Here is a 14,000-nt window from a genome sequence, read left to right as displayed (position 1 = left end):
TTTTGTTTATCTTTTTTTTATCTGAGCTAAATACAATTTCCAGAAATTTTGTCATCCTTTTATAGTTCTCTCTTGAATCTAAACATTTTTGTCACTAAATTTTGAGTAAGAAGACCCTTTGGTTCTTGCACTTTTGTCAATGAGGCTTCACAAAATAGTGCTAATCTTTATAAAATCTAGTTCGTTGATATTGTACATTCAATGAAATGTACTGTGTCTCACAAAAGCTTCTGCCACTATAGATGGTGTTAGTCTTTCGTGTGGCCATAGGTCTCTTTGTTGGTGGTGATGTTGTTGTTAGTATTATTATTATTATTATTATTATTATTTATATAGCGCTGTAGATTTGCTGGGATCCCCTTGCCCCCCGTATTGGTATTAGTTAATAGCATTAAAGTTTAACCTTTTTAAGCACTTTTTGAATGACATTATTTAAACTGTGTGTGAAGTTGTGTTAGGTATCCAAGGGGTTTACACATACCATACTTACACATACATACTGCCCTGGTGGCGCAGTGGTTAAATGCCTGTACTGCAGCCATTCACTCAAAACCACAAGATTGTGAGTTCAAGACCAGCAAAAGGGCCCAAGCTCGACTCAGGCTTGCATCCTTCCGAGGTCGCTAAAATGAGTACCCAGACTGTTGGGGGCAAATTAGCTTACTTGCTAATTAGCTTACTTGCTGTTCACCGCTATGATCTTTGGAATAGCGGTATATAAATAAAACAAATTAAAAAAATTAAAATTTTATAGAGATTTAATACTATACAAATAAAACCAGGACTGTGTCTGGAAGCTAGATGCTTGCTTACTTACACTTTACTGAGCATAAAGGCCCAGAATCTCTGTGTTGAAAAAGCTAGACACCCCTCATTCAGACTGTTTGATATACATCTATGAGCCTTGTAATTGTTGGGTTATAAGACTTTCATGTTCAGGCTAGTCAATCCATTCCTAGTGTTGAGTTTGCTTCCCAGTAACTTTTGAGGGGGTTAAGAATGGCTTTTAATTTATGCTTGATAGCATGACTGATAAGAAGAGTGGGATATCTTGTGATTGTCTTTTTTGTATTTCAGAGATTAGTTGGCATCTCCCCAAATCTCCCAAAGCTTATCAGCTCTATGAATGTACAGCCACCAAAAGAGAATGAAATCATCCTTCTGAGTGGCTTAACATCAGGGAACCTTCAGAATGATTTTGAAGTATCCCAGGTATGAACTTTAAATTGATCTTCAGCTCTCTTGTAGGGTTTCCATGCCTTATAAAAGAAACAACACAGAAAGTAGGGAGGGTTGATTCTAGTTTGCTGATGCACAGAGGTGATAAAATCTTATACATACTGACCCAGGAGTCAGTTCCAAGGAATTCAACATGACTTACCTCTGTGTAGGCATGTATAGAGAGACAGCATGGTGTAGTGGTTTGAGTGTTGGACTACTACAGCCCTGGTGACCCACTCAGCATGGAAATCCACTGGGTTACCTTGGATGAATCACACACTCTCAGCCCCAGACAATCCTGAGATAGGTTCACCATAGGATTGCCATAAGTCAGAAATGACTTGAAGAAACACAACAGCAGCAATAAGGGTGTTTAAGATTGCATTGTAAGAACAGCTTTATTTTATGTTTGTTGCTACTGTGTGTTTACCTATAAATATGTAGCAAATATTGTATTAATTGCTTAAACTGCAATAGCTTAAATTGCAAATTAGGAAAAACATTGACACGCACACATCCATATATCCAGACAAATATTGTCCCCAGTAGTACATGCGGGCTGAAATTGTATCCATACTTTCTAGGGTATGGAACAGAACACACTGACTCTTTTTTCTGAGTAAAAATGTGTTGGATTTGTACGCTGTAAGCCTCTAACCCCTTGGGGTAAGTACCATTCAACACAGTTGGAATTATTTTTGAAAGAGGCTGACAACTGCACTGCAATATGTTTCCTTTAACCAGCCTTTTTCTCATTTCAGATGCTGTTAAAACATAGGATACTATTGCCTGTATATTTTTATATTCCTTATCTAGATAATTTTTAATGCCATCAAGGAAAAAAATAAATGGTGCTAGATCCAAAAATTTAATTTTTGCAATAGAATGAAATTAGGGCTGCTCTCATGTGAAGAGTACTTCCATTAATGGGGTGCAACTCTTCTTTGTTTTTTAAAATGAAAATCTTCTTTCTCCAGTCATGGGAGCTCAGCCACTGCGTACGCCGGTATCATGTCATGTTAAATTCTGGCTGCACCACCCCCCCTTCTCAGTAAAAACTGACTCAACCATTAAAAGCTCCTTGCCTTAACTAGCAGTCTTAGACTTCTATGAAATCAGAGAGATGCAGATTCTGCCAAGGACTTGATGAGTCAGAAGGTGGTGGAAGGGTTTTAACATCCAACCATGATCAAAAGCGACCTTTGTTGTGTGCTAAAACCCAAAGAACCTGGGAGCGTGACACCCAGAGAAAATCTTGCTGTTGATACCCTGCCTTGTAATCCTTTGCATGTTTGCACAGAAGTAAATTCTGTGAGTTCAGTGGGGCTTACTCTATCATAAATGAGTTTAGGATTGTTGCCTTAAGCATAATAAGCACAACAGACATTTGGAATATATTACAAGTATTAATTTATTGCATGAAATATGTGGGAGAGATGAAAAGATTTTGACTGAAATGCTTCATTTTCCTTTTAATTGCATAACTGCTTGGGTGATTTCTCCTCTCTCTAGTGTTCTTGGCTGGCAGATGTCTGTCTGGTTCAGTGTGCAAGAGGAAACAGAAAGAACAGCACAAGCTGCATCATCTTTGAAATAAACAAGTTTCTGATTGGGCTGGAGCTTGTGCAGGAGAAGCAGCTGCACATAGAAGCTGGTATCTTAAAGCCTGAGGACGATACTAATTGCTCAGTGTCCTCAATAGAAGAAGATTTTCTCACCGCATCTGAACACTTTGAAGATGAGAATGAGCCAGAGGAATATAAAAACGGTAAAATCTAGGTGACTTCATGTAAATCTATACACTGTACACACTGAACCCATAGGGGGCAATGCTCACGTAAACTACATCTGATGTTAATGGGAGCATTAACCTTTTAACTGTAGCTTAAAAGCAATAAAATAAGAGGAAAGTAAACATCCTTCATGCCTTAAATATAACTGCCTAACTATAACAGATATGTGATCATTAAACATGGTGAGTGCACTCTCCCCTTGTCATTTGCTGTGTTCAGGAAATAATACTAAATTATTTCCTGCTCTAAATGCTACATTATTTTCCTTTCTCTAGGCCAGGAGAAATTGAATGTCACAGAATCTGCCATAGAATCCAAAAAGCACAGTGGGAAAGGACATGAAATTCTGCATTACCAAAAAGACGGATTGCCATTTGCCCTGGAAGTTAATTGTATTAACAAAGACAGGAGCACAGCTCCTGCTAGGACTTCAGGTTCATCTGAAGAAGAATATAATGGGGAAAGTGAAGTCAGTGTTTCACAAACTGTAGGTAAAGCCATTAAGCAGCTTCATTGGAAATTTGATCAGGATGGAAAATCTAAGCCATCCTCTAATACTGGCTGTCTGGATGATTCTTCTAATTTGTCAGAAGATGCATTTTTGGCTGTAATGTCCAAGGAAGAAATTATTTCTTTCGATGATGTGACAGCAGAGCAAAATAGTCATTTAGATACATCAGACTGTAGAACAGAAAGACCACCTCAACTTTTCATTCAAAATGAACAGGTCACTGCAGGTCAGTTTGCTACAAATCTGGCAGAATCTGTTCTGCAAGATGCATTTATCAGGTTGTCTCAGTCTGCTTTTACTAAAGAGGCTGCCATCAGCATCTCTGTTGGTAACTCCTTGACGTCAGCTGCATATGCAAAACAGAATATCATGGCTTCCCAGTCATGGAATGAACTTCCAAAAATTGTTATAGTTCAGAGTCCAGATGGCTCTGACAATACACCTGAATGGCCTGGAGCCAGTTTACCAAGTTTGTGTCCTTGGTCTGAAGGCATACAGTCTTCTGAAGTTATCGATCATTTACAAGACAAGAGCTCCAGTGAGGGCACTCAAAGTGCTTTAGAAGTAGCTTTGGCTTGTGCTGCAACAGTCATAGGTACTATTTCAAGTCCACATGCCACAGAAAAGCTCAAAAGAGAACAGGACTCCACAAACACTGCAACTAATATGATTGATAATGAAGAGTCAGAGGGAATACCTTTCCAAAGTGCCAATCACTGCACATCTGTTGATTATTCATTTCCATCTGCACTGTGTGGCATGACTCAAGTGGCAAGTGCTGTTGCTGTTTGTGGCCTTGGGGAAAAGAAAGATGATAAGTACCCTGTAACTTCAGGAGGACTTTTATCTGCTGCTGAGACATCAGCAGCTATTACTCTTCACTGTAGCATAGCTATAGGGAGTAGTATGGAAAACCTAAACAACAGCATTGCCCAGGTGTTATTCAAAGAGGCATCTTTAGTGTTAACAAAACCTGAAACATATAGAAATTTAGGAGACTTTATGGAGTCTATAAATGGAAAAATTGCTCAGGCTGCAACAACACCCTCTGTTCCCTATGTGGATGAAATAGTTATTGATGACCTCGCCCAGGACTTGTCCAATGTTATTCTTACACACTCAGTGGATGAAGTCAGGAGGAAGCAGCTAAATGTGTGTTCAGAAAGAAGAATAGACCTCAATACTCAAGATGTTTTTATTGCAACTGTTAATAAGCTGCTTTTTAATGTGCTGTACTTTACCTGTAAGAAAGTGAGTGATATTACAAAGCTTAGTGAATGTTCAAGTGCTTTTGCTGTAGATAGTCTTAATGGTCAGGTAATGGAGAGCCAAACGAAAGAAACAATAAATAACCTGTTAGAGCATTCCCCAGACTGCTCCAGTAATAAGCTTCTTAATACCTTCTGTAGCAACAATCAAGACAAGGAAACTGTGTCTGCAAGAAATGTGGTGAAAGATGTCAAACGGGAAGTTGTTCCGGGCATTCTTGAATCTGCTACCCTTCATGCAGATTTACCAACGGGGGCCACTACACATAGCTCATCCTCTGGAAAAACATCTCCCAAGAAAAGATATCTCAAAAGAAATACAAGAGAGTGTTACAAATCCATAAATTCCAATAGCATCAATCAAACTAAGAAAGACCTCCAGTCATTTACTGGCAGAGACAGTACAACACCAGCAAGTGAATGCAGACATGGCCTTCAAGATCTTCAATCTTCGAACGTGAAAGTAAGTACAGAAAGTCAGGAAAAGCATACATGTGACACAGGGTGGCACAGTGAAGCCCAACTTACTGTGTCCTTGTTGGGTAATCAAACTTTTCCACCTCCCCAACCTCTGCTACAGCTGAAGCACCCAACAGACAAATACTGCATAACAGATTTTGCAGAGGAATTAGCAGAAACAGTAGTCTCTATGGCAACAGAAATAGCTGCCATTTGTCTTGACAATTCAAATGGCAAGCAACCTTGGTTCTGTGCATGGAAGAGAGGAGGTGACTGTTTGTTGCCCCAGGCTTTAACATGCCGGCCCATTAAAAGAAAGAAAGAGACACCATCTAATGGATCAGTTGTGAGAAAACATAGGCCACCTAGGCTTAGTGAGATCAAGAGAAAGACAGATGAGCACCCTGAGCTAAAAGAAAGGCTCATGAATAGGGTAGTGGATGAATCCATTAACCTAGATGATACCCTAGATTCAAACAATAGCTTTGCCAGTGAAGTAGCTGCTAAAATTATGAACTTAGCTGAACTCTCTGTGGCTGACAATGTCTGGCAGAGTCCAAACCATCCTCGAAATAGACTGCACTGTGACAGATGGAACAGAGTCAATGCATCCAGCTGTGAGAGCATTCCTGAGGAAGACTCAGATTCCAAAGGGTCTGCAAATACTTTAAGTCTCATGAACACTTTAGGGCAGCCAATAAGCAGAACCAGTTCTGTCTCCAAACAGTCCAGCTGTGAAAGCATTACAGATGAGTTTTCAAGGTTTATGGTCAACCAGATGGAAAATGAAGGTCGAGAGTTTGATTTATTACTTGACTACTATGCCGGAAAGAATGCAAACAATATCTTGACATCTGCATTGCAACAAGTCACCAGGAAAAATGGCCACCTCAATGTCAGGTCAAGTTGCCCATCCAAACAGTCAAGCACAGAAAGCATAACAGAAGAGTTTTATAGATACATGCTAAGGGAAATTGAAAAAGAAAATAAAGAAAATGTGACTTCTATGAGGAATGCAAAAGACTGGAATAGCAATTTATTGCCCCCTTCCCAACGATCACCCTTTTGTTTTAGGCAGTCTTCAATGCCTGATAGCAGATCCTCAGCATCAAGGCTAACAGTGAATACACCTGTCAAAGCAAATTCATTAGATGGCTGTTCTCGCAATGGCCACCAGGATTCTTTAAATGTACGGCCAATCAGCACATTATCCACTTCAGGACTTTGTAAATCAGACTCTTACCTGTACCAAAGATGTCAGACTGATCAGATAACTGACATGCTAATCCATGAGACATGGTCAAACTCCATCAAAGCTCTAATGTGCAAGAACAAAATAATAATAGATGATGGAGAGGTTACTGAGCCTGACCAGCATCCTCACGACTCCCCATCACACGTCCAGCAGTATGCAAACAGGTTAGCAACAAATATTGTTGAAAGTGGGAAAACATTAATTGCCACCCACCAAGATTCTTCAGAGAGGGATCATGACACAGAAAGCAGCCATTTTCCAATAGGAATGCAAAGTATCAGTAAACCAACAGCTGACAGAATAGATTTAAGTGTGAAAAATGAATATACTGCACCCCCTGGATTGTTTCCTACACATTGTGCAAGCTCTTCTTCATACATAAGGGAAGTGCCTTTAATTCAAATAGAGACTGATCAAAGAGAAGACCTTGATAAAAGTTCAGAACCTGTAAATGAAGTTAACAGTGCCTCTGAGGAATCTAGGGATCATCTAAACAAAGAAAACCCTTCAAACAACAGGTGAGTTTCATAGCCAAATTGCAGAGTTTTGGGCTTTGTAAATAACTAACCTGTGGGACTCAGTATTTCTCCTCACATAGAACAGGCAGAATTTGTAAAAGTTACTTTTTTGACTACATCTAGAATCTGAGAATTATAATCCAAAAGTTTTATTTCCATACCATAGAAAGGAAGCAAACACAGAGTATTCCCCTGCTCCCTAATATAAAGTTTGCCGAATTTGTGTTTGCTTTTAAGAGCCATGTCAAATTTCAGTTTATTTTTCTATTCTTTCCCACATTGTGATAAACAAATGCTTTCATCAGGATTTCAGTAATATAAGTGCTGTTGTTGCTGTGTTCCTTCAATTTGTTTTTGATTTATGATGACTCTAAGGCAAACCTATCATGGGGTTTACTTGGCAAGATTTGTTCAGAGTGGGGGGTTTGACTTTGCCTCCCTCTGAGGCTGAGAGAATGTGATTTGCCTAAGGTCAGTCGGTGGGTTTCCATGGCCAAACAAGGATTCAAATTCTGATTTCCAGAGTCGTAGCCAGTGGCTTAAACCACTACACCATGCTGGCTCTCTAGTACATTTCTATATAGACATGAATAACATCTAGAGAGAAAGCAGACCTAAATTTTCTGCAAGATCTACAGATTATTTGCAGTAGATTGACAAGGATTTCTAGTTCCTAACTGTTCAATAATAGAAAGAAAAATAGATTTTCTCAACTGTATTAGGCTGCTGAAATAAAAAAATACTTTGGATAATGAGGCTTAGACTTTTGTGTAAATTGACTGTAAGCTTAGTTCAGTTCTGATGCTGAAAATAAATTTCTGGGTTCAAAATGTGCTCAGAGACCACCTGTTCTTTAATTCTAATTCTTATTTAATTCTAATAGTATCTCTTTTTTACACCTGGTTCTGAAGGGTGTAGCTTGTGGTCCCAAGTAAAATACAAAAGTAAACTCAAGCCTTACATCACGGATGGACAAAGAGCATCCCATAGGCTTAAATTGGGTCCCATGGTCATTTTGAGACCCCAAGGGCCCCTTAGTTTTCCCAAAATCTCAAAACAAATTGTTTTGAAAATGAAAATGTCTCCCACATCCTTTAGGGAAGTTGATTTCCTGGTTAGAAAATGGCTTTTCTTAGGCCTAAAACAGCCCAGGAGAAGCTAATATCATGGTGAAAGTATTCCTCATGAGGGGGTAAGTATTTTTTTTTTAAAGTTACAAAAAATAGGAAAGGAGTATGGCCCCCCATGGTCGGGAAAAAAACAACCAGCAAGCCAGTGACTCTCTCCCTCAGGAATAATACATATTTTATCACATGTGTGAAGTAGCTCTGCATTGTCCTATAATCTAAAGCACATACTCTGCCAACATCTGATGAAAGTTTGCCATTATATTCTGAGGGTTATTCGACACCGCCCCTTTCCTAGCTGGATCAGGGCTGCAGCAACCACATTCCACAGCCCTGATCTCACCTTTCCAGGGTGCAAAAAGGGGCTGCAAAATGCGGCTCCTTTTTGCGCCCTTGACAGGGCACGATAGCTGTGGCTATTTGGCACTCTTTCAGTGCTGCATTGTGCAGAAGCAGCACCGGAGGAGCGCCATGATGCCACACACTGTGTGGAGTGGCGCGTGGCCTAAGGGACCCCTGGGGGCAGAGTTGGGGCATGCATCATGTGAATACGATGCCCCGACTCCACCCCCAGACTGGCCTTAATGGCTGGTCTGAAGAGCTCCTTACAAACTCGATAGAGCAGAAGTGTGCTATCAATGTATACACTGATTTCAGTTAGGCTTTTGACAAAGTACCCTATGATATTTTTACAGGCAAGCTGGTGAACTGTGGTCAAAACAGAATTAGAGTTAGGTGGATCCATAATTTTGACAGATCAAACCCAGAAAGGATGTTGACAAATTGGAGCATGTCCAGAGGAGGGTGACCAAAATGGTGAAGGGTCTGGAAACCATGCCTTATGAGGAAAGAACTAGGGAGCTGTATGTGTTTAGCCTGGAGAAGAGACGGTTAAGAGGTAATAGGATATCCCTGTTTAAGTGAAGGGGTGTAGGGATGTCACACTGAGGATGGGGCAAGCTTGTTTTCTGCTGCTCCAAAGACTAGAACACAGAACAACGGATGCAAGCTACAGGAAAAGATTCCACCTCAACATTAGGAGGAACTTCTTGGCAGTAAGAGCTGTTTGACAATGGAACACACTCCTTTGGAGAGTGGTGGAGTCTCCTTCCTTGAAGGTATTTAAACAGAGGCTGGATGGCCATCTGCTGGGATGCTTTGATTATAATTTCCTGCATGGCAGGGGGTTGGACTGGATGGCCCTTGTCTTCCCCTAATTGTTCCCCTTAAACTTCAGCAGGAATGTCTTTCTTCTTTTCTGAATCAGCTTGACTATGGGCAGGGTCCCTGAGTCTGAAGCCTCAGTGGAAGCCAAAGTAGCGGAAGAGTCCTCAGTCCCTCTCAGCAGCAGTGATGAAAGCACAGGTAGCAGCTGGTGTCAGTTGACAAATGAAGAGGAGATCCCTGATGATACAAGCAGCTATTTGCAGCTCAGTGAGAGATCCATGAGGTAGCTACCATGCCTTTTGTGTTGTATGGTGTATGATCATCTGCATAAACATTTTGATTGTCCGTTGCTTAATATGAACGTCACAAGAATGTTTCCAAAAGAGATCTAGTTTTCATGCAGTGCAGCAGGAGGCCTCATTAAGTCTTCGGAAACCATGCAAAGAAACTGCAATCCAGTCTTCAGAAATTCCTGTTCCTGCAAGGCAAACATCACCTGACAAGCTAATTAGAGTCAATCACAGCTCATTTTATCTATTCAGTTTTACAGACACATTTATTGCACCTGTTTGAGTCATTTACATCTTCAAACTGTTGTAACTGCTTTCTTGTAGTCCTCTGTGATTGATAAATGGGCTGGTAGAGAAATTTTAGGGGTTCATTTTTCTGCCGCATTGGACTTCTGTATTAATATAACACTGTGAGCACCAGCAGTCAAAAGCAAAGTCACAGTGAAAACTGTAGGTCTATACAGCTTCACTGCAACTGAATTCACTCAGTTTGTAAAGTGGAAGGAAACATGGACATTCCTGTCCTAAGTAGTTTGTCCCATTGCTTATGAGCTTTTTCTAAATGCTGAAATCTGCATTGGTACTGCAACCTAAACAAAATAGCCAGAGATACCATCAGTAATCAGCATTTGCTTTCATTCCAAACAATAATTACAGTTGAAATATCACTATATGTTACTCGGTGACATGAGTGTTAAACCATATTCTGAGCCTCTGTTCTTTTCAATGTTTATGTGATAGTATACACTGCAGATAAACAAATCTTTTCATTTTTGATGGAGTCATTCAAGGAATGAAATCTCTTACCTTATTCCTATCCTATATACACTTTCAGAGGTATCTGGAATTCTGGAAGTGTATTGAGTACATACAATGTGATAAGGCTTATGTTAAGTTTAATTTTAAAAAACATGCTAAATACTTGATGACTGCAACATCAAATGATAGCTAGCATATATTTTAAAACAGCTATCAGAGATCAAACCCCACCAGCTTTTCATGTCCTCCAACATCACCTCCAAAACAATACCCTTCAGTGGATGCAGTTTGCTGTCTCCAAATGAGGAAACATCAAGTAGTTTATCTGCATGTACAAATTAGTCCTTACATAGCGCTTCATGTTATGTAAGACCATGAACTGAAATAAAATGTTCATTTTGTCATATGAAACCAAGAACCTAAGTTTTGGTTCTTTCTCTGTCAGTTCATTAGCATCACTAGATGTGTAACCATTCTGTTTGTTTTAATAAGCATATCCACATATTTTGTTTTGCTGGTAGTGATTTGCTGAGTAGTACAAGAACTGTGTGCCCTCATGCTGAGATGCAGAATGCTGGGTTAACAATGTGTTCAGTTGCATGCTGGTGCGGACTGGCATTAATACTTAAATTTTTGCATTGTCAGCAATGGCAACAGCAGTACCACTAGCAGTCTTGGCATTATGGATCTGGAAATTTATCAGGAAAGCATGCCATCTTCCGGTACAATTAAGTAAGTAACTGTTAAGGTGAAGTCTGATCTCAGAAGATGCTATTCCATTTCTTCTGAAAATCATCCACATCATCCAGAATGTACCAACAACTCCAAAACCTTCATTGTTTGTCCTGCTGCTTTCTAGCTGCTGTTTTAACTACATTGCAAATTCCTCCAGTGACAATGCAGACCTATAGACTGTTCCTGGAAGGATAATCACCACTTTAATGAAAATAATTAATTATCACTGCACTCACAGTCATTGTGTGATGTGCTGTAAAGCACAAATGATTTCAACCATGCATCGTATACTGAATACACTGCTGCAAACTGAGTCTCCTTGTTTTTGCTATGCCACCCTCTCCAATGTATTAATTCAGCTGTATTTTCAGTCACTAATGTCAGTGGCAACTATTAATTTCTCTATGGTGTAAGTAACATATCCTGATCTATCAGCTTGCTTGCTTTTTGTGAAATGCCCCTCTCCTTGGGCTGAATCCTTTCCAAAAATGTGGTTTCTCGATTTTTTTAAAAATTGGAAATGAGCAGAATTTTATTTCTGGCAGTATCCTTCTCTGAGTGGTGGATAAAATCAATGGGATCCTCTCCTTGCCATAATTGTATTCTTGGGAAACTTCCCATTGGACCTAGGGCCTCTCACCTGTTTCAGAGTCCACAGTGTGCAACCTGCACAATTTTTAGTTCCTGGGAAAGATGGACCACAACTCAGTATTAAAGAGTATTTGCTCTGCATGCTGAAGCCCATGGGATCAATCCTTGGCAAGTCTGGGGTAGCTCTGGAGGAAAGTCTACCAAAAATCCAATTGGATCCTATCACAACTGCTTATCAGAAAATCCCTCACTTCAAGAACAGGTTGGGTGCTTCTTCACACGCTGCTCTGCTTCCCCACCTTGGAAATCCCTGTTAGTGGCACAACCTGGCTTCTAAGGTGGTCTTTGACAACACTGTGTTGTTACATTGGTGCAATGACTGTAGACATGAATTCTAATAATTAGGATTCCATAAATCTGGCTTAAGACATTGTAAATACTGAACAGAATGCCAGCCATTATTTATACCGTACTTTTTCCCAATCTGGGACTCAAGGTGGCTTACAAAAGTTAAAACAGATATAGGCAAAAATGTACATCATGTAAAAGGTAAAAATATAATCTATTAATAACATTACAGCAGGCCCTTAGTATACTGCTGGGGTTTGGTTCCAGGACCCCTGTGGATACCATAATCCATGGATACTCAAGTCCCATTATATACAGTGAGGTACCAGTAGTAAAATAGTAAAATATAAAATGACAAAATCATGGCTTTTTTGAATTTATATTTATTTTTAAATATTTTTAAGCTGTGGATAGTTGAATCCATGAATAAAAAATATCTGTGGATATGGAGGGCCAACTGTAAAAGAATTTTAAAACAGACCATTAAGAAAAACCGATATAAACAACACAGTATATGAAATGCTTTTTACCCCTGAGCAAAGATCTGCCAGAATTAACAGGTATTCGTCTGCTTGCAAAAGAGCGAGTTCTAGTCCAACCTCTCTAGGGAGATAAAGGCATTATTATCATATTAATATTTGTTGTATACAAATATAGGTTGCACCTTCCTTATCCAGAATTCTGAAATACTCCAAAACTTTTTCCATGGGATCCTGAGATAGTGACACCTTAGCTTTTTGGTGGTTCAGTGTAAACAAACTTTGTTTCATGCACAAAATTATTTAAAATACTGTATAAAATTGCCTTTAGGCTACATGTATAAGGTGTATAAGCCACAAATTAATTTCATGTTTCGACTTGAGTCCCATCTCCAAGGCTCTCATTATGTATGCAAATGATAATATGGGTATTCCAAAATCTGAAATACTTCTAGTCTCAAGCATTTCAGATAAGGGATACTCAGCCTGTATACCAAATACAGTAAAGTACAAATAAGAAATCTAAAAACAAACCAAATGGAAGTAGCCAGTTAAAACCAACTGCAGCATACCTACAAATCATATTGTAGGCAAAAGTGCTGTCTAAATAATAATGGCTTGTCCTGTCAGTAGAAAGACATCTAAGACTGAGTAAATGGCCATCACTTGACAAAGGGTTCCAAAGTCAGAGAACAGCCACTGAGAAGGCCATCTCTCATGTTCCCACCATTGTGAGTGACAAACATGTTCCTTTTTGTGTTCTAGTGAAGCTGTAGCATCTAAGGCTTCTCCTTGAAATCATCTCAGCATTTATGAAAGAATATCAGCTATGTCCCCCAAACAACATGTAATTCTTTATTTCTCATTTTTGTTTCTCCAGTGCATTAGTAGAAGAAAACACATTTCATAAAAAGGAGCGAGAAAAAGCAGAAGGTAAGTACTGTTTCACTTATATAGGACATGGAAACTTGCTTTGCTTGGAAGCATTTGGCTTGCTTGAATGAAAATGATGGTGTCCCTTTTCTCAGAATGCACTTCTGCTATATGTGTGGGAACAGCCAGTGCACAAAAGGATCTCTTGGTGATAAACTTCGACCTGGAACCAGAGTGTCCAGATGCAGAACTTCGTGCCACACTTCAGTGGATAGCTGCATCAGAACTTGGGCTTCCGACAATCTATTTTAAGAAATCTCAGGAAAATAGAATTGAAAAGGTATGTCCAGGGAAATAGTAGTGCCATATTTCCTTAGTATAGCTATTTTATTGTATTATTAAAAGAATTGTGCAAATTATGACCCTTGGATTTTGCCAGTTGGCTATCAACAGCCCACCCTATTTCTTGCTGTTGGCAAGACCCCTAGGTCCCCGTCCCAACAAGGGTCCCTTAAAAGTACCAAACTGCAAGGCCCAGCAGGAACTCATCCGCATCTGGACTGCGGGGGAGCCAGCCACCCATCCCATTTGAGGTTCTGAATCACC

General features: G+C 39.7%; 1 protein-coding gene across 3 annotated transcripts in view; it reads left to right on the top strand.

Moving 5' to 3' along the window:
* The window catches only part of LOC121926035 (SPHK1 interactor, AKAP domain containing), an 87,092-nt gene that overhangs the window by 67,129 nt on the left and 5,963 nt on the right, over nt 1–14,000 (top strand). For 2 of the 3 annotated variants that reach the window (XM_042458605.1, XM_042458606.1), the window contains exons 5-11: nt 1,078–1,212; nt 2,734–2,989; nt 3,290–7,025; nt 9,420–9,602; nt 11,014–11,100; nt 13,402–13,454; nt 13,550–13,734. In XM_042458605.1, coding sequence (XP_042314539.1) covers nt 1,078–1,212; nt 2,734–2,989; nt 3,290–7,025; nt 9,420–9,602; nt 11,014–11,100; nt 13,402–13,454; nt 13,550–13,734 — 4,635 coding nt within the window. The remainder of the gene's footprint in view (nt 1–1,077; nt 1,213–2,733; nt 2,990–3,289; nt 7,026–9,419; nt 9,603–11,013; nt 11,101–13,401; nt 13,455–13,549; nt 13,735–14,000) is intronic. The other variant, XM_042458607.1, reaches the window with a different exon arrangement.

The sequence above is a fragment of the Sceloporus undulatus genome, chromosome 3, assembly GCF_019175285.1.
Source record: "Sceloporus undulatus isolate JIND9_A2432 ecotype Alabama chromosome 3, SceUnd_v1.1, whole genome shotgun sequence".
Classification (NCBI taxonomy): Eukaryota; Metazoa; Chordata; class Lepidosauria; order Squamata; family Phrynosomatidae; genus Sceloporus; species Sceloporus undulatus.
This window is presented reverse-complemented; position numbering and strand designations above follow the sequence as displayed.